This window comes from Ictidomys tridecemlineatus, chromosome 7 (genome assembly GCF_052094955.1).
Source record: "Ictidomys tridecemlineatus isolate mIctTri1 chromosome 7, mIctTri1.hap1, whole genome shotgun sequence".
NCBI classification, from domain to species: Eukaryota; Metazoa; Chordata; class Mammalia; order Rodentia; family Sciuridae; genus Ictidomys; species Ictidomys tridecemlineatus.
The window spans coordinates 47,010,585-47,035,233 of record NC_135483.1 but is presented as its reverse complement, the minus strand read 5'-3'; the positions used below and the strand labels follow the sequence as shown (position 1 = coordinate 47,035,233).

Sequence of the window (24,649 nt, the reverse complement as noted above, 5' to 3'; positions counted from 1 at the left end):
AATACGTGGAAATGGAGCTATAAATTAAATGTTAAAGGAATGGCAACCAGATCAATTGAATCACAACATGAGTATAAACCAGGAAATCATAAAATGTAAGGTCAGCAGAGACTGCCATTTATAAGAACCTGAGGTAGGAGGTGAAGGAGCTATTGTTTCCCTTGGGCGCTTTCTATGAAACTGGTATTTCACAGTTTTTAGGGTGACATATTTACAAGATGACTTTTGAGACTATGATAAATATTTAAGAAATAAATGTGAAATAAGTAATTGAGAAACTTAACGGTTGAAGAATAATGCTATTTTTATAAACAACACATCTCCTTACTAGCATTATTCATTCCCTTTCCACCAACCATGCAACTTCTCCAATGGACCCAGGTATCTTTCTCAGGTGTGGGAATCTGGCTATCTGTTAGTAAAATGTTATATGAATATAGAAATGTAATGAACACTGACACACAGAGATTTAGGTTCAGCTCTTGGCTCTGTCACATACTAACTCTGGCCATGGGAGTGTCAGGATCTTCTTTGGTAAATTAATTTTATATGGGTCTTACCGTCTTTTTCTTTTGACTTTGTGGGGACAAGACTGGGGGATAGGGAGGCTGGGGAAGGAGAAGATGAGTCAGGCATTCAGCACTATTATTTCTTTAACTCCATCTTCTCATTCAAAAACTGAAAAGCTCAATTACCTGCTATTGAATTGAGCCCTGAGAGTGGTAAGGAATTTCTATTGCCTGGCACAGAAAATTCTAAGTAAAATTTAAGCATCCTTATTTGTGCTCAAGGTTTCAGTGATAAAATCAAAATATCACAGATGTAGGGAGTTGTCTTATATAACTCTTCTGTTGGAGTTATCTTATATAAGAATATGGAATTGACCAAGCATGCATATATAGATGAATGAATAAGCAAATTGTGGAAGATACATACAATGGAATAAAATTCAGTTTTATAAGGGAAGGAATTTCTGATACATGCTAAAACATGCATGAGCCTTGAAGTCCATAAGACTAAACAAAATAATCCAGTCACAAATGGACAAATACTCTTTGATTCCTCTTACCTGAGCTTCCTAAAGTAGTCAAAATTACAAAAAAGAATTCAGTTGCCAGGGGCTAAGGAGAGGCAATGCAGAGCAAGTGTTTCAGGTAGGGAAAACAAAAAGGTTCTGGGAATGGACAATGCAATGTTGCATGACGATGTGAAATGGGTTTAAGGCCACAGAAAATTGTTACAGTGGTAAATTTATGTTATGTGTATTGTACCACAAAAAAATATGGACTTGAAATTCCCTAGTCTTCAAGGTGTCCTCAAAGAGTATTTCCTAAGTCAATGGATTGTCCTACATAGACCTCTTGATGTTTCTTATGCTCCTATCACTGTCCCTCCACAAAGTCTCAACTTTCCCCTTCTTGATCTTCTTCCTTCCCCACTTCTTGGGCACTACCATACACCAGCAGTTAGACATTCATAGGCTTCCTCTGGCATCTGGGAAGTGTTATTTGCTTCTAGCACAAGTTTTGAATCATAGTCAATCTCCACTTCCCCCAGGGTCCACTATTGGGTAGGGAAGAAGAGGCAGCTTCAAGCCTCAGAAATGAGAAGATGATGAAGATAATCTTCCCATGTGTGTTAGAATTTGAGTTTTTGATTTGTTTTTCTTTGGTTGTTTTGAGAATATAAAATAATTCAAAAGCATCCCTTCATGAATCTATGTTAAGAGATTCATATCTCCCCTGGTAGCATGACTTCAGGTTAATGTAAAAGAGCTGATGCCCTCTTATCTTCTCAGTTGTATTTCAAAACTTTTCCATGAATTTAGCCTGAGAAGGTTCCGTGATCAATTAAACCTTCCCCCAAATTAGAGTACCCACATCCACTCAAGTCCCACCCAAATCAAGAATATGGGACAATTGATAGTCTTACCATATTTGCCTAATAATGAGAAATAAAAACAATACTGGTGATACCTCTACCAGCTCCTGACACAGATACTTAACATATTATGGACGTTATGAAGATCAGAATGTGGGCTGGGTGGGTATTCCATACCTGTAGTCATAGCTACTGGGGAGGCTGAGGCAGGAGGGTCACTTGAATCCATGAGTTTAAAACATAGGAAAGCATAGCAAAACCAGGAAACATAGCAAAACCTCATTTAAAAAAAAATCAGAAAGATACATAAATACCATGGTAAAATTTTAAACAATGATATAATCTTAATAGGGTACACATTATGGAATTTTGGTCAGGGGAATGATCTGTGCTTCAGAAAAAAATGAAATTAGCATCTGTGAAGAAGATGGATTGGTAAAGAATGCAACTAGATGCAAGAAGATTAATTGAGAGGGTATTGCAGTAATTGCTAGACTCATACTAAAAGAAAAAAAGTGGCTACGTCAGAAACACTGTTCAGGTAGAACTAAGAGAATTCAGATAGCTGACAGAATATGGAGAGTGGGGGAAGGGAGGGCTCAAAGATGACGGGTAATTATGATTCTAGTTGCTGGAGGATATTGATGCCACTAGCAGAGAGGTGAAAGTAGAGTAGATTTGGTAAAGAAGATGTTCTAATTTTATACTTGCTGCCTTTGAAATGCCAGTGAAATATTCCACTACAACAGCTCAAGTATACAGACATAAATATTAGAGTGCAGTTTGGCAACAATGTTACACTGTATTGAATCAATGGAGATCAGCTCAACTAACGTGGGACTTGTTGATATGTTATCCTCCATGTTGGGTGACTTTTAGAGGAAAATCAAACATTTAGAAATCATTTTTATTACTAAAAAAGCAAGTTGAGAAAAAGTTGATTTTCAGGAAAAGAGAAAATATAAATTATCACTAAATCCCTGAAGGGTTTGCCTTTGACAATTTATAGAACATGTGCTATCACTGACCTGGAGACCAGATGATGCGTTTGTCTGTGTGGTGTGTTAATTATATTCCTGCTTCTCTAGGTCCATTTCTATTTCCTTTGCTCTTCTGTATAGTTTTGTTTTGTTTTTTTTTTAAGACTTTCTTGTCTTTCTGTTTTTCTACATTCTGAAATGTACCCTTTCAAAAATATGAAAATAATATATATTAGCAATTTCCTTTAATACATTCCACTTTTTCACAAGCAGCTAACCGTGTCTAATCCTTCCTCAGAATATTGAAATGATACAACAGAAAGCTGGCAAGGTGTAGTGGGAGAATGGGTGGGAGACAAGAAGTTGTGAGATACACAATACAGGAAGGTTATTCTGCACAATCTCAAGAGTACTTCTAAGACTGTGGCATGAGCTCTGATTTGCAGCTCTGATTCTAATGATTAGCATTGTAGTTTTTATAGTAGTACATTTTCTGTTACTGTATAAAATACCCAAGGTTTGTTAACAAAAGGGAAAGAGGTTTATGTAGCTTATAGTTTGAGAGGCATAAAAACAAACAGCATGTTGTCAGCTCTGGTACAGTTCTCTTATCTACAGCACAGCATGGCAGACAGTATCATGTGGAGTGCATATATGAAGGAGAGATCCCACAGTGAGAAAGAAGCTAAAGAGATTCAGGGGTCAGGCTTGCTCTTTTACAACAACTAATTCTTGCAAGAACTAACTCAGGGTCCCACAAGAACCACTTTGATCTCTTCTGAGGTCAGTGCTTCCAATGACCTAAACACCTCCCACTAGTCCCCTTAGTTTCACACCATCTCCCAGAACTACCAAGCTTGAAACAAATAAACCCTTAGGGTTGGTGGGGGCACACCATAGCAGTTTTCAACTTTGCTGAACATTTTCTAGTATCTTTTAAAAGGAGTCTTGATACTTTTGGACTGAAAGATAATTCTCTCTCAAAATGTCAGAAATTCTTCCATCCATCCTGTCTTGCTAAAAAATAAAAAATAAAAATAAGTAAAGCCTGAATGTCTGATTGAATGGTTGACATGTTCTTTCTATAGTTGCCTGATTCAGAGTAGCATCTAAAGACAATCTAAATAATAGCCTCTGTGCAATAGCTATTTTATATAGCACATATATTAGCAATACCCACTCACATTTATTGAACCCTTATTATAGGTTAGGCAATTTTATGCATAATTTCATTTAACTTTCACAACAATTCTAAGAAGATGGGATCTTGTCACATCAGAAATTCAAAAATCCAATGTAGACAGTGATAACTGCTATTCTTAGACTTTTTGCATACCTTAACTTAGACATTTTTGGCTGGATATTCTCTTATAGTGGAGTTTGAGCTCTCATTTTACTAATATTACTGCCACTGAAAATTTCCTCAATGCAGACAGGCTCTACCCAAATCATCCATGCTGTCCCTTCTGGAATTACAGATTCACAAGTGTGTGAATGAACTTTTGTCCTCATCAGACCACAAGCTAAGTCCTCTCCTGACTGCACTTGAAGGCTACTAATCCCTTGGGATTCAACAAGGGACATTTTCCAGCTCATCTACAAGGTGAAGAAAGCTGATGGCACTGTCCCATTAGTGGCTTTCTTTCTCTCAACCACAGATATGTGTTCATGATCTTTCAATAGCTTTTTAGAAGAGCAAAAAAAAAAGAAGCTACAGAATTAATTCTTCGATGACTTTGGCTTTCTGAAGCCATATGTCTAAGGTTCAGCCTTTAGGCTCATAAAATATTTAAACAGAAGTCATTTACTTCTTTCCAGACAACTTTACACCAATTTAATCATTGGTTTAAGTCATTCCTTTTATAAAAGGCAATTTGGATTCTGTTGAATCAGCCATCAAAAACATCACGAAGGTTTGAGCTGTTGCTTTGTAAAATATGATTTCTGTAGAACTTGTAATCAGGCTTTGTAAAAATTACAAAACAGGAATGGGCTTTGAGTTCAGGTATGACATCAAGAGGTTTGTGAGCCAGAATTTTTCAGTGAAAAACACAATGTGTACTTCCTATGAGCAAAAGAAAATAATATTATCTTTCAATGTTATGTATTTCTTTTAAAAATATAAACTGTTGTGATAAGATTGGGATTAACAGACAATGAAATTCTAGTTGGAATTGTGCTTGTGCTCAGGATGTGCCCATTAATTCAGAAGGGGACAGAATCACAGAGGCCCTAGGCTTTTATGAGAAACACCTTGTTCTGTAGAAACCTCTTCAGTGCATTCCATTTGTTTTAATGAGTTCTGTTAATGGCAAAATGCTAAGTGCATGTTATATAAATTGAAATTCAAAGCCATATACACATGTAAGATGCTCAGATACAATCCCAAGATGAGAGACAAGATCTGTCCTTAATACAATTTAAAGAGATTTCTCATGCGGGACTCCAAGAATTTTCCATGATGCAATGAATTACTTACACCAGCACTATAAAAACAAATAAACAACAACATAAAATCTAGCCATGAAATAGAAGCAGTAGTAATAAAAAGAGTTCCAACAAAGAAAACTCCAGGAGCAGATGGACTCTCACTGAATTCTACCAGACTTCTAAATAAGAACTAATGCCAATGCTCCTCAGATTGTTCCATGAAACAGAACAGGATGGAGAACTTCCAAATTAATTCTATGGAGCCAGTATCACCCTCATACCAAAACTGATAAGGAACACATCAAGGAAAGAAAACTACATACCAATATCCCTGATGAATTTATATGCAAAAACCCTTAGTAAATTATTAACAAATCATATTAAATAACATTAAGAAGGTTATACATCATAACCTAGTTGATGTTTACCCCAGGGATGTAAGGATGGCTTAACATATTCAAATAAATAAATGTAATCCCCCCATCCCTGTAAACAGAATTAAGGACAAAAATCACTTAGTCATTTCAATTTTTGCACAGAAAATCAACAAAATTCTGCTCCCATTCATGATAAAATCACTGAAGAAACTAAGAATAGAGGAATTATTTCAATATTATAAAGAATGTATACATCAACCCTAAAGCCAACACCATAATGAATGAGGGAAAAGTGAAAGCATTTCCTTAAACTCTGTACTAAGATAAGGATGTCTACTCTGATCACTCCTATTCAATTTAGTACTAGAAAATCTAGCCAGAGCAATTAGGCCAGAGAAGGAAATAAAGGTATAAAAATAGCAAAGGAAGAAGTCAAATGATCACTGTTTGCAGATGATATAATCCCATACCGAGAAGATCTGAAAAACTCCATGAGAAGACTGGTAGAGCTAATAAACAAATGTGGCAAAGTAATGAAATCTAAGCACAAAAGTCGATAGCTTTACTGTATGCTAATATTGAATCTGCTGAGAGAAAAATTGGGAAAACAATTCTATTCTCAATAACCTCAAAAAAAAAGTACCTAGCAATAAATCTAATGAGGAAAACATCTCTACAATGAAAACTACAGAACACTGAAGAAAGAAATTGAAAAAAAGCACAAGAAGACGGAAAGATGGCCCATGTTCATGGATAGGCATAATCAATACAGTTAAAATGGCCATACTACACAGATGCAGTTTAGGTTATCGGGAAAATACCAATGATATTCTTCACAGAAATAGGAAAAAAAATAGTCCTAATATTTATTTGGAAGAATAAAAGACCCATAATAGCCAAAGCAATTTTAAGCCAAAAAAATATATAATGCTGGAGATATTACAATACCTCCAAATTATATTATATTATATTACAAATTATATTACAGAGTTTTAGCAACAAAAGCTGCTTAGTACTTGCATAAAAACAGACATATAAACCAATCATACAGAATGGAAGACATAGAGACAAACCCACACATCTACCATCATCTAATCTTTGACAAAGATACCAAAAACATACACTGGAGAAAAGATAGCCTTTTTAACAAATGGTGTGAGAAAATTGGTTGTCCATATGTAGAAAAATAAGAAGAGATCCATATCTCTCACCTTGCACAAAAGTCAACTCAAAACAAATCAAAGACATGGGACTTAAACAAGAAACTATGCAGCTCCAAGAAGAAAAGATAAGGTCAACATTCCAACCTACAGATGCAGTCAATAATTTTCTCAGTAGAACCCCTAAAGCTCAAGAAATAATGCCAAGATTTAATAAATGGAATGGCATCAAATTAAAAAGCTTCTGCCCAGCAAAATAAATAATTAAGAATATAAAGAGAGAACCTACAGGATGGGAGAAAATCTTTGCTAGCTACTCTTCTGACAGAGATTAATATCTGTACAAGAACTCAAAAACATCCCTCCCCTCAAAAAAACCCACATAACCCAGTTGATAAAGGGGAAAATGAACTAAACAGATCTCTCTCAAAAGAAGAAATACAAGTTGCCAACAAATATATGAAAAAATGTTCAACCTCCTTAGCAATTAAGGAAAGCAAATCAAAACTACACTCAGACTTCTAATTCGCTTGTTAGAATGACAGACATCAAGAACGCAAACAATAAAAATACTAGAGAGGATGTGGAGAAAATAATATTTTTACCCTGATGGTGGAATTGTAAATTAGTATAACTGCTGTAGAAATTGGTATGGAGATTCCTTAAAAGACTTGGAATGAGACCACCTTATGACCCAGCTATTCCACTCGTCAGTGTTAGAATTAAAGTCAGCATACTAAACCAATACATGCATACTCATATTTATAGCAGCATAATCCATAACAGCCAAACTATAGAATTGCCCTAAGTGTTCATCAATGTGTGAATGAGTAAAGAAAATGTGGTATATAGACACATTTGAGTTGTTATTGTTTAGGTATAATGCGTTACCCAAAAGCTTACATGAGAGACAATGCAAGAAAGTTTAGAGGTGAAATGATTGAGTTGGGAGAGCCTTAACCTAATCAGAGAATTAATTCACTGATAGGATTAACTAGGTAGTAACCATAGGCAGGTAAGGCATGACCAGAGAAGCTGGGTCCAGGTCAGGGGTCTATATTTTGTCCTTAATGAGTGGAGCTCTCTCTCTGCTTCCTGATTATAGCATCCTCAGTTGCTTTGCTCTTCCACACCCTTCTGCCATGATGCTCTGCCTCACTTTAGGCCCAGAGCAATGGAGTCGACTCTCTATGAACTGAGATCTCTGAAACTATAATTCCTTCATAAACCTTTTCTCTTCTAAAATTGTTCTTGTCAGGTCTTTTGGTCACAGAGGCAAAAAATCTGACTAAAACAGGAGTTCTATTCAGCCATAAAGAAGAATGAAATTACGTCATTTGCAGGGAAATGGGTGGGGCTTGAGATCATTAAGTTAAATAAAATAAATCAAACCCAGAAAGTAAAGGGTTGTATGTTTTCTTTCATACGTGGATGCTAGAGAGGAAAAAGGAAAAGAAAGGTAGTGGTAGGAAAATCTCATAAAAATTGAAGTGACATCAGTAGAGTAGAGGAAAGGAACTAGGGGGAGGTAGGAGGGAAGAGAAATAAAAAATACTGGGAAAAGATATTGATCAAATTATGATGTCATATGATATATTCATGTACAAATACTTAATAATGAATCCCATCATGTATAACCATAGTGCACCAATAAGAATATGGAAAACAATAAAAATAAAAATACAAGAAAAAAATTTTAAATGATAAAAATGATAAGGCCTATCTTATATCTATTTTCCCACAATAAAAAATAATAAAAAGTAGTTTAAAAAAACATAAAAGAGCTATTTTCCCCATAATAAATTGCAAATACAATGTTTTATGGAGAATTCATATTTTGCCACTTACCATTCTAAGTTCTCCAGAGAAACTATATTACATTTTTCATAGCATTTGTTTGGATACCACACTACTGTTTCTTCTAGCAATTTAAAGTAGTACCAATCGGCACTAAAATCTGTTGACATTCATTAGTTTATTCACGTATTCATTTATTTTTTCATTTATTCATTTATAAAAATGTATTTGATATCTATTATGTTCCTTGTTTTAAAATTTTTATGGAGCATTTACATATGCCAGATGTTGGACTTTAAAAAAAGAGCTGTGCATACCTCCAATTTGCATACCTTCATTAGGCCAAATCATAGGTGTTTTCAAGATGACTATTTAAACGAAAAAAAAATAGAGGTCTTAATTTAAAATAATATTAACTTCCATAACTTTGGCATCTACCATGTGCCAATCACTAAGAAAAACACTTCTTATTTTTAAAATTTTATCTTATTTAATTCTCATAAAAATCTAAGTGGCAGGCATTAAGTACAATGTGTAGATCATAAAACCAGCTTAAAGAGATTAATCACCAACTTTCATCACTAAGTGATCTTAAGCACCTTATATTTGATCTTTTTTTTTTTTGCTAGTTAAACCATTTTTGGTGTGAAGGAGAAAAGTTAGGTAAAAGTGTCTTAAATCACAACATGTTCAATTAAGCCACAGAACAAGAAATCTGAAAGCAGGCAGTTCCAGGATTGCAGAAGCTCTGTTTCACCCTGGTTCCCCTAACTGGTTTCAGGGTCACAGAACAGTCAGCACAGATTCAAGCGTCATACTTCCACACTAAGAAAGGAACGGATGGAGAACTTTTTCTGGTTTCTTTCAATCAGGAAGGAGGTAATTTTATAAACTCTACTAGACTTTAGCTTCGGATTGGATCTTAAATATCCACCCAAGCCTGGTGTGTTGAAGGATTGGTCTCCAGATAATGGTGCTATTGGGAGATTTGGAACCTTTAGAAGGTGAGAGGAAGTTAGGTCATCAGGTGAATGCCCTTGAAGGGAATATTGCGTGCACGCCCACACACCCACTCCACATGCCTCCACCAGCGTTGCTTCTTGGCCTCCATGAGGAGAGCAGCTTTCTTCTGTCACTGTGGGCTTCTCCCATGATGCTTTGCCTCACCTTAGGCCTTCAAGTCACCAGGCCAAGTGATCATGAACTGAAACTATGTATCAAAATAAACTTTTCCTCCTTTTAAGTTGTTTATCTCAGGTATTCTGTCACAGCAACACAAAGCTAACACAACTTTCCTTGCCATTTCATTGGCAAAAATTGGGTCACGTGTGTGTACCAAAGCACAGGGCAGAAGGGATGGGATTTAATGATTGGCTAAGATTATTTGTGATTCATTCCTTGAAGCTGAATATGATTTTTTTTTTCTTTTTTGAGACAAAGTCTTGTTAAAAAAAAAATAGTCCCAAGCTGGACTCAAACTTACAACCCTTCTGCCTTTGGTCTCCCAAGTAGGTGGAATAATTTTGCCTTTTACATATATAAAAATAACTTCTCTTAGCAAGGAAGACAAGGGTAAACAATAGATCTCACTCGCACACTAAAGTGCCTCCAGAGCTGGGCACAGTGACACACCTATCACCCTAGCTATTCCAGAGGCTGAGATGGGAGAATAACAAGTCTGAAGCTAGCCTGGGCAACTTAGGGAGACCCTGTTTCAAAAACAAAAATTTTGAAAAGGTCTCAAGTCTGAGTGGTAGAGTACTTGCCCAGCATGCATGAGCTCTGGGGATTCAATTCCCAGTACTGCAAAATAAAATAACATTTCTTTTGCTACTATCAGCCAATTTCTTGTGAACTTGCCACTGAACAAAATTTCCCTGGGAAATGTTATTGACCTGTCACACTTGCCTAGGTGGTATCTGACTCAGACTTAGAATAGGTGTGTCTCAGCCATAATTTATATGAAAGATGTAGGAGGCATAACAAAAGTAAAATATTTAGAACAAAGGAGGTGATAGTTCTGCTTTACCCGGCCATAGTCAGACCATATCTAGAGAGACTACATTGCTTACAGAATAAAAATTAAGAGATCGAATATTGGGGGGGGGGGCTTAATCTGGAGGAGACTGAGAGCCATGATATGGTTGTCACTAAATTCTGAAAGGATATAATGTGACAGAGTATTAGACTTACCCAGTAGAAAAACATTACATGGAGATCATGTTAGGTAAAGGTTTAGAAATGCACATCTGTCCAAAGAGGATGATAACACCGGTTATTGGTGAGTCCTGCTTCCCCTCTTGTTGAAGTTTGGTAGAGAAGCACGCCGAGGCAATCGTATAAAGCAGGGTTTATTTTAAAAGGGGAAACATAAAATTCTCTTGCAAGGGAGAGGGGGACCAGAGCTGGTATCCTGGTATCCTAAGAAGCAAGGTGTTCTGCCCTTTTTATGTCCTAGGCTTCTTTTATTCTCCTGCTCTCTTCCCCTTATCTTTCTCCTTCCTGCTCAGTGGTATGGCCAAAAGGTGGGAAACAGGTGGGCTGAAGGCGGAAGGGCAGAATGGTGCAGCCCAGAACACATTAACAACTGTATAGCTCCCTGTAGAGAGGGATAATTCCTGGGACAGGTTACCTTAGCAACAGGTTGGAGCAGGGGCAGGTTCTTTGGAGAAAGGGCTCTGAAGCAATTAACAATTCAATCCCTCAGAGGGCAGACTCCAACTTCCAGGGCTCACTCAAAATTGGCCTCCTTGATCCAAACTGACTGAATTTACCTATCTAAACTGATTGCCTATCTAATTCTGGCTCCATTGGGACCAGCATCTTTACCGAGTATTGATTCCCTGACCCCTGAAAATATGCAGGTATAGGAGTGTGAGCTATTTTGCAGGGGGTGATGACATTAAAGCTTTCTTTTAATTCTGACATTAATCAAATATGTATTTCTTCTCACTTATAATTTAAACATTTTCAGGTCCTCAGAATCTGAAGTTGTGATCCTGAATCTACTAAATATGAATGGCTTCTATGGAACTAAATTTAAGAAGCATTTTTTTTTTGCCACACACTATGTTGAAAGTTCACAGGAAGAGGAAAGTTAAGCTGTTGTATAGATATGACATAGGTTTCCTATGTAGAGAAAGTTGAACCATATTGCCCATAAGGGCAGCTATCTTAGGAAATGAATAAGTAATATGGTATACATAGATGTATCTATCCTGCTAACTTGAATATGTTGGCTAAACTTGAATGTTTAGCAACATATATGCCAAAAGGGGAAGGAAGCTGGGTGCAGTGGTACACACCTGTAATCCTAGCTGCTTGGGAGGCTGAGGCAGGAGGGTCGCTAATTCAAAGCCAGCCTCCACAATTTAGTGAGGCCATAAGCAACTTGGTGAGACCCTGTCTCTAAATAAAATACAAAAAAGAGCAGGGGATGTGCCTCAGTGGTTAAGCACCCTATGTTCAATCCACAGTACCAAAAAAAAAAAAAAGAGGAAGGAAGGAGTGTCTATAACTGAGAAGATTTGTTGTTAGAAAGCAGCAACAGGAAGTCTAAATTGACAGAAAGCTAAGTTAATTTTATTAGTCAGGGTTCTCCAGAGAAACAGAACCAACCAACGCATGTATACACGGAGAAGGGGGCATCAGTAATTCAAAGAAATAGCTACGGGATTATTGAGGTTGTGGTGTGGGCTGGCCGGCTGGAGAACAAGTATTGTAGTTCAAAGTCAAAGACCAGCTGCTGAGAATTCCCTCCTGCTGGTGGATGTGGGGTGGAGAGTCCATCTTTGTTCTATTATGAGCTTCAATTGACTGTATGAGGCCCATCCACACCTTATTCTGGTTTATTCAAAGTCCTCTTACTTAATTTGCTAACCTCATTCAAAAACCATCTTTGCAGAAACATCCAGAATAATGTTTGACCAAACGTCTGATCAGTATGACTCAGTGCAGTTGACACATAAAATTAGCCATCGATAATTTCCAGCTTGCTCTTGTTCCTTGCCCATCCAGGCATGGGGGCACTCTCCTGTAGTCCCAAGTACTTGGGAAAGCTGAGGCAGAAGGACAATTTGAGCTCAGGAGTTTGAGGCCAGCCTGGGCAAAATAACAAGAACCCATCTCAAAACAAAAAATAAAATTTAAAAAAGAAAAGAGAAGGAAGAGGAGAATAGAAAGGGGAAAGAAAAGAGGAAGGAGAAGGAGGAGGAGGAGGAAGTACTGGAGGTAGAGGAGGAGGAAGAGGAAATGATTAACTATCACAGTAGAGGATGGCTTCTTACACTTGACAAGAGGTATTGTGGATGCCACCTTTGAGGCCCAAAAAGATGAGCAACAGAGCTGCCTAACAAAGGTTGCTCAATGTCTTCTGATATTGCCTCTCTTCTTTCTGAAAGTGTTAGGTCCCAAGACATTAGTAACTCCATTTTGGTTCTGGGACTCTTATCTTGACCAGAAACCAAAACATAAACTGCCAAGAAATAGAAACTTAAGATACCCTGTTCCCATACCCTCCCCCCCACTCCAAGATCCCTAAATTCAAAATCTGTTGTTACCCAACCACCTGCACCCAAGGTCAATTCTAGCTTGCTGTACCTAAGGTCATTTCCAGCTTGCTTTTGTTCCTTTTCCAAAAGATATTTAAGCTTCCATTCTGCGCCTTGAAGAAGGACAGCCTCTGTCAAACCTTTGCGTGAACTCAGAGCTTGTGTCTCTGGTGGATATTTGCATCAGCTACCTTAACAAAAAGGACATCTCTTAACCCAGATCCTTTAAAACTCTATACTAAGTAGAGAAATTTTTACAAATTGAATGCTACCACATGAGGGTGTCTACTGGAACACTACCCACCCCTTTCACACAATTTTTATACATACAATAAACACAGATTGTAAATGGGTCAAATTTTAGTACAGTACATGGTAAGATTGCTCTTCTAAGGCACCTCTGAATTTAAAGAAAGGCAACCAAATGAAGATCAGTTAAAAACTTATGCTTCTAAAATAACAATTAGGTTAAAAATATATACCATTAGAGGGGAAAAGCTAACAGAACAAATGGAATCATTCTCTAGAGCTTCAAATCAGCAGCACCCCCCCCCAAAAAAAAGACTTAAGATGAAGAGAATGCTTTTTTTTATTTTTAATCATCAACTTTTACAATTAGAGCAGTACAAATTCAGTAGCAAAGGGATGCGATACAGAAAAGAAAAATGAGAAAATGCGATAGCATCAATAAATCAAACTATACAAACTGATTTAAGTTTATTACCAAACAAAACAGAGCTTTAGCGATGCATAATTATTTCTCTATGAATTTAAAGTCAGGTACTGTCTTTTACACATATTATTTCATTTGAAAAAGTTGTCATGGGAATTTCACTGTTACTATCCCATAGTCTGTTTTGTATTTTTTGGAAGGCTATTTTTTTAAAAAATATATTTTTAGTTGTTGATAAACCTTTTATTTATTTATTTATTTATTTATTTATTTATTTATTCATTTATTTATTTATAGGTGGTGCCAAGAATCAAACCCAGTGCCTCATTCATGCTAGGCAAGCTTTGTACCACTGAACTACAACTCCAGCCCAGAAGGCTAATTTTTTAAAGTATCTACTTCTGTCTCTTCATCAGATACATCAGGAATGCAAACATTAAATAGTAATTGTAAATAGCAAGTCATCTTCTCAAACCAAACCAACTTCAATTTAAAATATACTAAAGGTATGTAAAACAGCAGTCCACTGAGAAGAAACAAAAAGACATAGATATAATGCATCTTGGGAGACTTTACCAATGGTATCAAAACCAGGCCCAGGCTGATGGCCATTGTTATGAATGTAAATGGCAAAAACACCTGAAAAGAGCAAAAATTTAAAGAATAATAATTAGATATGAATATTCATGTGTGATACATATTTATGTAAACAAAAAATGAGGCATAAATTAATGATAGAAAATAGGCTAAATTGGCTATTAAGTTAGATAAAGCAGGCTTAGAACTTTTGATCAATGTCTGAATAAGAGGAAATGATTAAGACTCTAATCTGCAAGGTTAGGTTGGAGGGAATGGACATGTAGCCTTTGATTGTTCGGGCCTGGAAATAATTATGACCATGTGCTGGTAAAATAGCCATCTGTTGATCTAGATGGCATGAATTTGTTCAGAAGGAGTTTCTAGGGCCAAGGGAAGGTCACAACCATCTTCCCTGGAAAATACTTCAAGTTAGTAAAAAATTCAAAACAAAAACATAGAGACCATTTAGACTCTCTGTTACATTGGTAAATACTGGTAAGTAAAAAATTATGACTTTATAAGCTCAGCATATTAAGAAAGAAACCAAAAACTTAAACAGTTCTCCCTGTTTTTTGTTTGTTTGTTTGTTGTTGTTTGTTTAGCCAAAAATCTTAAAGATCCATCCTTGGCACCTGCTTTGTGTTAGGATTAGAGAGAGCCTATATTACCCATTCTAGGGAGATAACATCAGTCATTTTTGAGATGAGTTTATACCCTTAAAATACAACACATCTAGTCACAATTTATGAAACACTTTAATGAGAGGGTCCTTCATTTCAGGCTTTAATGAATGAAGAATCTCCTCCTAATTTCAAAAATACCCCTAAGATAACGATCATCCTACAGCTCAACATTAGTTGTCAAATAATTGAGAAAGGAAGAAAAAGCACTAATGTGGGAAGACAAGAAAATTTTAACCTTGTACTTGGCCTTCCTTTTGTCACAAACATAAGTCAAATAATAACCATTAATGTCTGACCCTGGATTGTTAGCATGCCTTGGCATGCTACAATATACAACATATTAGCATATACAGCATTTCTAGGAGGCAAGTATTATGCATCCCCATTTTAGATATGAAGGAATTGAGGGTCAGAGGCTAAATAACAAGATAAAGTACAGAAAAATGGTGAGGAATTGGACTTGAGTTCAAGCTCTTAATGGTTATACTGTTTCTTGGAGTATTACAAATTCATAATTGATTCATAGCTTCTCTTTAATTGCGTCTAACAGTGTGGGTCAGAAAACAGCAAAGAAGGGATAGACTGAAAAGATGCAGGGTGTGAAACCAGAAGGATAGAAGACCTTGGGGAGGCCCCTCCAAAGGGCAACATGGACATCCATACCATACGTCCACACATCCTCTCCCAAGGAAGGATCCTCTGGATGCCACTATGGAACAGTTAGCACACTATGGTTTTTGTGTCACCTGATTGTTTCAAGAGATTACAACCTGCCTAAAGGAAGGAGCCAAGTCTTAATTTCTTTCTCAACCCAAAGAACCTAGGAAGGTGCTTCCAATATAGTCACTTCTTAATAACAAATATTGAAATACACAACATTGAAGTGGAGGCTGGATGGAAGAAGTAAAGGGAGAACTGGAAAGATGGCTGTCAGTCAATCAAAGTTGTGATGATTGGGACATTCATTTCTTCCTCCCAGAACAGTTTCTTTTATTTTATTAAATACGCTGAAGAGACTGCCTAGTTCAAATCTTGGTTTGAACCAGGACCTTTACAGGAACTAGCTCCATGCTAGGTGAGCTCTGGTAAGTGACCTAGTTCCTCTAAACTCATTTCCTTGTCTGTAAAATGGAACAGAAGTATTCACCTTTTGGGTTTTTTTGGTTGTTTGTTTGTTCAGTTTTGGTAACAGAGATTGAACCCAGGGGCTCTTAATCATTGAGCCACATCTCCAGCCCCTTTTATTTTTCGAGACAGAGTCTCACTAAGTTGCTTAGGGCCTTGCTAAATTGCAGAGGCTAGCTTTGAACTCATGATTCTCTTGTCTCAGCCTTCCAAGTTGCTGGATTTACAGGTGTGCATCATCACTGAGCCTGGCTAGTATCCACCTTTTGTATTATTGAAGGAATTAAAGGTGATCATCCAAGCAAATCTTTGCTCATACTACCTAGCCAACCAAAACTATTGTATTAATCTGTTAGGACATCTTTCCCCATCATATCCTTTATGCTGCTAAGTTTTTGCTTATATCTTTTTCGTTAAAGTACTGTCTCCTCTCCTGTGAAATGTTTCATCATCTAGACTGAAAGTAAGTTTAAAAGTAGCAAAGCTGAAATGACGAAATTAGTTAAATGATCAAAATCAGTTAAATGATCAAAATAAGCTGATGTTTCAGAACAGTAGATGTCATCCTTTGTGATCTCACTTTGCCTCTTCTCTTTCTCATTTGCTGAATTTGACCCCAAAAGTGGAAGAAACTTGTTTGTATAAATAGCTACATAAGTAAACCAAGTAATCTCTGGTCAAAAGACGCATAATGATCTGTCCCATCACCCAGAGAATTATCTTTCTAATGAACCATTAGATGGAAACTTACACTCTTTATACTGAGTAAAGCCTATCCAATAAAATTTAAAATAAAAATTAAGATCCGATTATCCTTACGTGTTTCACAATTTGCTGAGTAGTAAAACATCTACTCATAGGTGTCCTGACTATAATCTTCAAATACAGTTATACATAATATGTTTTATTTCACATAGAAAAAAAATATTTAGAAAACCCACTTTTACCTTATAAGGTCTATGGAGATTCGGCTCCTGGTATCTCAGTTTTAGTATTCCCATCATTGTTAATACGGTCCAGATAGAAATCATGAAATAAAGATTGTTTATCAGTTCAATTAGGTTTGTTAAGACAATCACAGTGGATGCTAGAGCAACAATTAGTAGTACAGATATTAGTGGAGAGGAGTGAATGTTAAGTGTATTAAATAACAAAGGCAGCTGGCCTTGTTGGCCTGCAATATATGTCACTCTTGTTGAGTCAAGCACATTAACCAGAAGGTTGCTATATAATGAAGCAGAAATAGCAAAAGGAATAATCCATGTTAATTGGGGGATCATTCGATCAGTCCATGTAATAGCCACAGCATCTGCAGAGAAACAAAATACATGAAAGGAAAAGTGTTAAGAAAGAGAAATGAAGCATGAGCCTTTTAATAATATTATTTTATTTGAAAACAAAAAATTTAAAGAGAATAGAAATTTGTTTTTGTTATAATGTCATATGCATATGTCCATTTTAGCCTCATCACAATGTATCATAAGTGCTTATTGTGTTCATGTCTTCCCCAAAAGACCAGGAACTTTTTGAGGGCAAGGTCCCTCCATATCTTTTCTACAAACCTAGTACTTCACTCGCCAACAGACATAGAGTGAGTTTTCAATAAATGCTTGTAAAATGAATTGGTTTTATTGAACAGATGATTGAAGGCATGCTTGTTTTCTAAAACAAATATGCAGAGTGCTGATAGATACAGTCAGAGAAAAAAAAGCACAGCGCAACCCTGTTGCCCCAGGAATGAGACTTACCACACCACGGTGTGTAATAAAATACTCAGAAAAAAAGAACCAAGTACACAGAGAAAATAAATTACACAAGAATAAAAACATGTATGACTTTTGGGATTTGTCTAAATTACAGGCAGGTGACTCTCAGCTAGAGGTCATGTGGAAATGTCTGAAGACTCGTGGTTATCACAACTAGCCGGGTAGAAAGTTGCTACTGAAACCCACTGGGTACAAGCCAAGGATGCTACTAAACACCCTACTATGCACAGAACAGCCCTATACAACAAAGAACTGCATAGTCCAGGCTGGAAACGTAGCTCAGTAGCACAGTACTTGCCTAGCATGCATGAAGCCTTAGGTTTGATCCCCAGCACCACACACACACACACAAATATATGTCCAAAAATGTCAATGGAGTTGAAATTGAGAAACCCTGCTATACATGCTACAGATGAATCTTTAGAAAATATTCTTTCTCTTTTCCTTCTTTCTTTCTTTTTTTTTTTTTTTTTTTGGCTTAAAGGTGAAGAGACCTTATAATACCAATTCAATATGAGGCAATAGGTATTAAAATCACCAATGAAGATAAACATAAATTGTTGATGAAAATCCACTTGAGTTCAATTTGTACTACATAGATATATACTAGGACAGATTATTCTATCACAGAGAAACAACTTCTCAGTTTTTCAGCAGAGTAAGCACAACAGGGCCTAATGTCCCTGGGGGTAGTACCCTCTGGGATCACATTTTGATGTGTAGGTAGGCTGGTTTCCAGGGGAACCTCCAGGACATCAGTATACTGGTTTATATAACAAAAAGACTTTTCAAATGTGACAAAATTAAAATATCATCGATGCTTATGTTCTCAAGATCTTTATTTTTAACCCATTTTTAATAGCTTCAGGAGTCATGTTGATTTTCTCTTTGATACTATTCTATAATACTGGTTAAAATATCTCTAGTTTCAGTTCTTAATCATTTCAAAAAAAGTATTGTTAAATGTTTGTCCAGACCTCCACATAACTACCCACTTTCAGATACATTTTTTAAATTTTTTTTCTTGTAATGAAAAGTAAATTCTCCAATTTCCTAGTGAGTGACCTACAAATGTAGTAGGTTGTAAAATAGGAGGAGAATCCAGTGCAGCTCTCCCAGTGTGGCTGGCAAAAATAATACATAATCTTCCTACGTAATTTTTATCCCTCAAGTGATTTTTCTCTTTTCTACTCCTTTCCATGTGCCATTTTTTCTTTTTAAAATTGTATCATATATGCTTTTGTAAAAAGTAAAATAGCACTGAATTCATGAATTAAAAAATAAATGTCCCTCTCCTCAACAATTTCTTATTCATGCACCCCAAATGTAACTACGTTAACATCTCTTTGGATCCTATTCCACAGATTTTCTACAATTATACTGTAAAAGCATCTATGAGGGTGTGTGTGTTTATACTTGTGTGCCTGAATGTTTGTATGCATGTACATATGTGTGAGCATGCTTAGTCTTGCTTTTGCTCACTTCCCGAAGTATCTTGATTATATATACATCCATCTAACTTATATCCACCATTCACATCGATCTAATTATGTTGGTGAATTCTCAATAAATTAATTTATCGACCCATTCCACAATGGTGGATTTGTAGGATATTTTCAGGTGTTTTTTGTTTGTTTGTTTTGTTTTTTGCTAATAAAAAGTCATGCTTTAAATTTTAATGATCGTATTATTCTCCTCAGAGTAAATTCTTAGAAGTGAGACTTGTGAATCCAAAGGTGTAGACACTGTCAAGTAAGGAAAATATTATAAAATCACTCTCTAAAAATGATTGTATCAATCTGCAAATAATTCTTAAATTCCCACTTGAATTTCTAAATTTTTAACCACATCTGGGTGTTTGAGACCAGCTTTCTAGAAGGTATGTCTGAAGAAGAAAACCTTCTTAGCTCTGTCTGCATACAGTTTATTTCCTGTTAAGATAATCTTGTCCTGGACCAATATTCTCTAGTCTTAAATATGTCATCAAAACCCCAACAACACTACTGTAAGCTCTCCTTCCAGAACCCTGAAATCCTAGGGCTGAAGAAAATGGAACCAGGCCTCCTCACTCCCACATTTCCATACACCTTGTTCTAGATGGTGTCCCTTCTTTCCTCACTAAAGAATATTTCCTTTCTTCTAAGAAAACAATGGATGAAGAAACAGGTCAGTTCTCCTACACTGACACAGACAAAAATGTCACGTGATTAACAGCTTTGGTTCTTTTACCACATAAACCATAGAATCTAATATTTATTACTGCTTGGCATAGTTTTTTCAGTGTTCCTCAAATAAAATGTAACAACCAATCCACATTGTATCAGAGATATCCCTCTGCATTTAGAAATTCTTCACACCTTTCTGATATACCCGTTTGAAACAAATGCAGCCCCCAATCCTTAAAATTTCTAATTCTTTTGTTGGTAACTTTTCTAACTAATTATACAAATTATGCACTGCACTAAAGAAAATCTGTTAAATTCAGTGTAAAAAAAAAAACAAAGGAAAAAAATCACAGTACTATGCCAATTGATCATCATTGTTAACTATCTTTTTCTGTTTTATGTGAGAATATCATATTTTCTATCAGTATTGCATTATAAACATTGTTCCTTTAAGCATCGTCAAAAATATTATCTTTTATGGGTTTTTTGTTTTGTTTGCAATACTGGGAGTCAAACCCAGGATCTTATGCATGCTAGGAAAGTGATCTACCACTGAGGTATATCCCAGACCCTTTTAAAGTCAGGGTTTCACTATATTGCCCAGGCTGGCCTCGAACTCGTAATCCTGCTCAGCCTGCTGAGTTGCTGGGGTTGCAGATGTGCACTGCCAGTCCACAGCTTCAGAATAGTCTTTCATGTACTTTCCCCCAAATTATGTGTTTATTACAAATTTATTGGATATTTTGTGATCTTTAATTTTTGCTGCCACACTTAATGATGTGATTGATAACCATCCCTATATAGATATTTTTCATACATAGTTCTAATTTTCTAAATTTGAACTTATGCAGAAATTTAAATTCAAAAATACTAATTCAGAATTTAAATGGTCTTAGATCTGTATTCCTGAAAGAGTAAGCATTATAAACCAAATTAAAAGTGATTATAGTTAAAACACTTCATGAATTTTCCACACAAGCCCAACTATGGTGCCACCTACAAAATTGCTGCCACCATTACAAGGCTTGAAAAGGAATTAATCCTATAGGTGCTGGGTGACAGGCTTATCTCAGAAGGTGATAAATTAAGGTTTAATGCTTGTGTGAGAAAATTGCTAGATTCCACTTTCCCTGTATTTCAATTTCTTTCTATTTTTTTAATTCCTTAAATCTGCTATTTTTAAATATCTGTTTATTTCTCTAAAATTTTCTTATTCTTTTACACTGTATTCTACAATGTGAGCTTTAAAATGGTAATTTTTAGCCAAATTTCCACTATTTTCAGGGTCTTTTACCACTATAAATTTTAGAGTTAGAGTTATTAAGTATGAACTCCATTATTTTACATATTAATTATATGCATCGATTAATCATTAGTATTTACTCTTTTAATGGCTAGTATCTTCCATTTTAAATTTATCATTTCTTCTTGTCACATAGAAAGATATCAAGAATCAAATGCTTTGAAAATTTTAGTAGATATAAACACCGATTGTACAATGTCACTGTGATAAAAAGCAGTCCTGAAAGGAATAATTAATTTCTTGAATTTACATCAGAATTACACAAACATTTTCCACATTATCAGAAAACGTATAGTCATGTTTTTAAACATGAATCTCCTTTCTAAGCCAAATCACACTCCTCAGAACTCTGTTATTAGAAAATTACAAGTGTACTCTATATATAGAATAATGAAGAACAAACAGCAGTACTGACTGGTAAAGTGATACTTAAGATGTGCTGAAAGGAGCAACACTTTATTTATTGCCTTAGCCATTTGTGTACAAACCTGAAGAGAGAATTTCTCTGGGTGTCAGAACAGTCAGGTAGGAAATGTTAACCAGTAAAAACAAAACAGTCACCAGAGGTATTGCTGTAAATATGCATTTGGGAATGGTTTTGCTGGGTTTCTTCAGCTCCCCTATAAAACATGAAAGAGCAAAATCATATCTAGCAAAAAAAATCATTTCTTAAATGTATCTTTAAAATTGTTACACATTTCAAATATTAGGCTGGATTCTTCCTCCTCTACACACCCACACACACACACACACACACACACACACACACACACACACACAGAAGCAAGCCACTACACACCTATCCCACTCCAAATTTAGTGCTAAGTGAAGAAAAGGGAAAGTTTCCCAAATATTTCCTAGATGATAATTTTTTGAACATACAAAAATCAAAAATGAAATTTGAGCCCATAGTGTCTGGACCATTTGGAATCTACCTACATCTTCGTTCTCTTCTAGTAGGAACTAGGCACTGAGTTAAAGTAGTAGGAATAAAATAGTGATCAAAAATTCCATGAAATTTAACCATTAAACAATCACATAAACAAAAGTTAAAATAATGACTATTTAACCATCTGGAAAGAAAGTGTTGTGGAATATATCATGTGACAATTTGATGGTCCCATTTGCCATTTCTGTTATAAATAGACAGAATGGCACTTTTTTATTCCTCAAAAATGTCATGCCCTGGCTTGCCAATGTGGCCATTCTCTTATGTGGAATGACCTTACTTTTCCTAATTGCCTAGATGATCCCTACACAGCACAGCAAAATTACTACTTCTTCTGGGAAAGGAAGAGAGGAAACTATCCCTGGTTAACAAAATTGACTTTTTAAACATTTGCAAGGCTTATTTTAAAGAGAATTAAAGAATCAGTCATAGATTTTTCTCTCCCTTTCCTTTATACCAATAGTAAAAAAAGGGGGGGATGGGGGCATGCTTTAGCATTATTGTAATGGTTTTTCTAGAACACTGTTATTTTCAAATGCTTTTCAATTTGTCACACCATTTTTCTCAATTTTGACATTCTCTGAAAATTACCCCAACCCAATGAACTCAACAACTACAGACTTGTTTATACAATGTGAGCCTCTGCCCTGATCACTGGCAATAGAACCAGGTGACATCCTACCCAATGGAAGCCAATCATTTCCAATATATAAGAAAATTCCTCTCAAGCATTTGAAGCAAAGGTCAACAAATATTAAGAGAATCAAGAGAAAAACGATGAAATGGTTGTTTAAAAAAATATTAATTAAGGAGTCTCATATTTGTGGTCCTAGAAAAGAAAGGTAAAAAAGAGAAGTTGTTCAATAAAGAACTTTGGAATTAAAAGGAAAAATAATTAAAAGGAAGTAGCAAGTATGAGGCTGACAGGAAAAAATATTGACTCATTTAGTTAAGATAAAGCTCAAAATACAATAAAAGATGTGCATTTCATAATGCATGCAATAAGTGAAGCTTGAGTTTTTAAAATTTTTTTCTCAATAGACTGGTAATTACCTGCTATAAACGTTAAGGTTTCCCCGCCTGAAAATGCAAAATATCCTTGGAAGATGGCTTCTATTATCTGGGAGATGTCTGGAAACTCACCATCAAAAGCATTCTGAAATCTTTCTACATTCTCCTTCTTGCCTCTCACCAGCATGAACACTCCACTGAGGGAAATAAGGCCAAGTATGGCCACTTTCAGCACTGTGCTTACCATCTGAAGCCAGGCTGCTTCTCTCATACCTCGAGAATTCAGAATTCCCACACTCCACAACATGGCCAGGGCTAGACATTTCTTTGGTAGTTTTGGTGTTAAGCAGCTGGGAAAAAAAGGTTGGATGCTGTACTCAGCAAGAAGCAGGGCTTGAGTAGCAATTATCCCTGACCCCTCAAACAAGCTTGTCCAAAGTCTCAGGAAAGCGATCAAGGGGCCAAAGCATCTCTTGAGAAAATAATAGTGAGCTCCACTGTATGGGAAGGTTATTCCTATCTCTGCATAGCAGAGAGATTCTGTCAAGGACAACACGGCACAGATGGCCCAAACACACAGGGAGAGGCCCACGTTCATGCAAGAATACTCCAAAACCCCTTTGGGTGACACAAAAATCCCTGCACCAATTATATTAATAATTAAAAAACTTGTGCCCCTGAAATATCCAAAATTTCTCTTAAGCTGTATTTTCTTCTCTTTATCCATGGTAATTGAGGAGCTTTTGAAATCTATAAGTTACCTTTTCTGAATTTTCCTGCCTATATTGCTGAAAAGGATGGATTCTCTAAAATAAAACAGTGCTGTCCCTTTTGTTCTACCCTCACTAAATACAGTCTATTTTCAATAATTAACATATTATATGTGACACATTTAAGTGAAGAACAATAAATTACTTGTGAAAGTTAGTTTAACTTGTCTTTTAATTATTATCAAAATTAAAATTTAATTTTTTCAGATGGAAAAAAAACGGAATTTCAAACATGATGGTATTTTTGAAAAAGAAGCTTCTTTGCAAAACTTCTCAAAAACAAAACAGAACAAAAAACAACCAACCAAACAAACAAACAAAAAAAAAAACATTTCCAGAGAACTGTTCTTAGCTCTAAGACTAGTGCTCTAAGGCAGATCTCTTAGTCCTTGAAAAAGTCCCATTTACAGAGCATAGGTTGCTATTTAATGTGAGTAAGAAATTGCTCCA

The 24,649-nt window shown here is 35.9% G+C and overlaps 1 protein-coding gene across 2 annotated transcripts; it reads right to left on the bottom strand.

Annotated features, from left to right (window-relative positions):
- Positions 1 to 13,746: 13,746 nt before the first annotated feature.
- Slc7a13 (solute carrier family 7 member 13) lies at positions 13,747 to 24,262 on the bottom strand. 2 transcript variants are annotated; one of them, XM_078016950.1, is made up of 4 exons: positions 23,703 to 24,262; positions 21,958 to 22,089; positions 17,183 to 17,544; positions 13,747 to 14,487 (listed from the first exon to the last, which is right to left on the bottom strand). In XM_078016950.1, the coding sequence occupies exons 1-4, from the start codon at positions 24,154 to 24,156 to the stop codon at positions 14,227 to 14,229; spliced, it is 1,209 nt and encodes a 402-aa protein (XP_077873076.1). In that variant the 5' UTR covers positions 24,157 to 24,262; the 3' UTR covers positions 13,747 to 14,226. The 2 variants fall into 2 exon arrangements, with proteins under 2 accessions (XP_077873076.1, XP_005328733.2); XM_005328676.3 differs by having other exon boundaries at positions 23,472 to 24,261.
- Between the last annotated feature and the right edge of the window lie 387 nt (positions 24,263 to 24,649).

Excerpts from the sequence above, each read along its gene's own strand:
- Slc7a13 (XM_005328676.3), bottom strand. The coding sequence starts at position 24,156 with ATGGATAAAGAGAAGAAAATACAGCTTAAGAGAAATTTTGGATATTTC. Across the intron at positions 22,090-23,471 it reads AACCTTAACGTTTATAGCAG|GGGAGCTGAAGAAACCCAGC; the intron begins GTAATTACCAGT and ends CATGTTTTATAG. Across the intron at positions 17,545-21,957 it reads CAGAGAAATTCTCTCTTCAG|ATGCTGTGGCTATTACATGG; the intron begins GTTTGTACACAA and ends GTTTCTCTGCAG.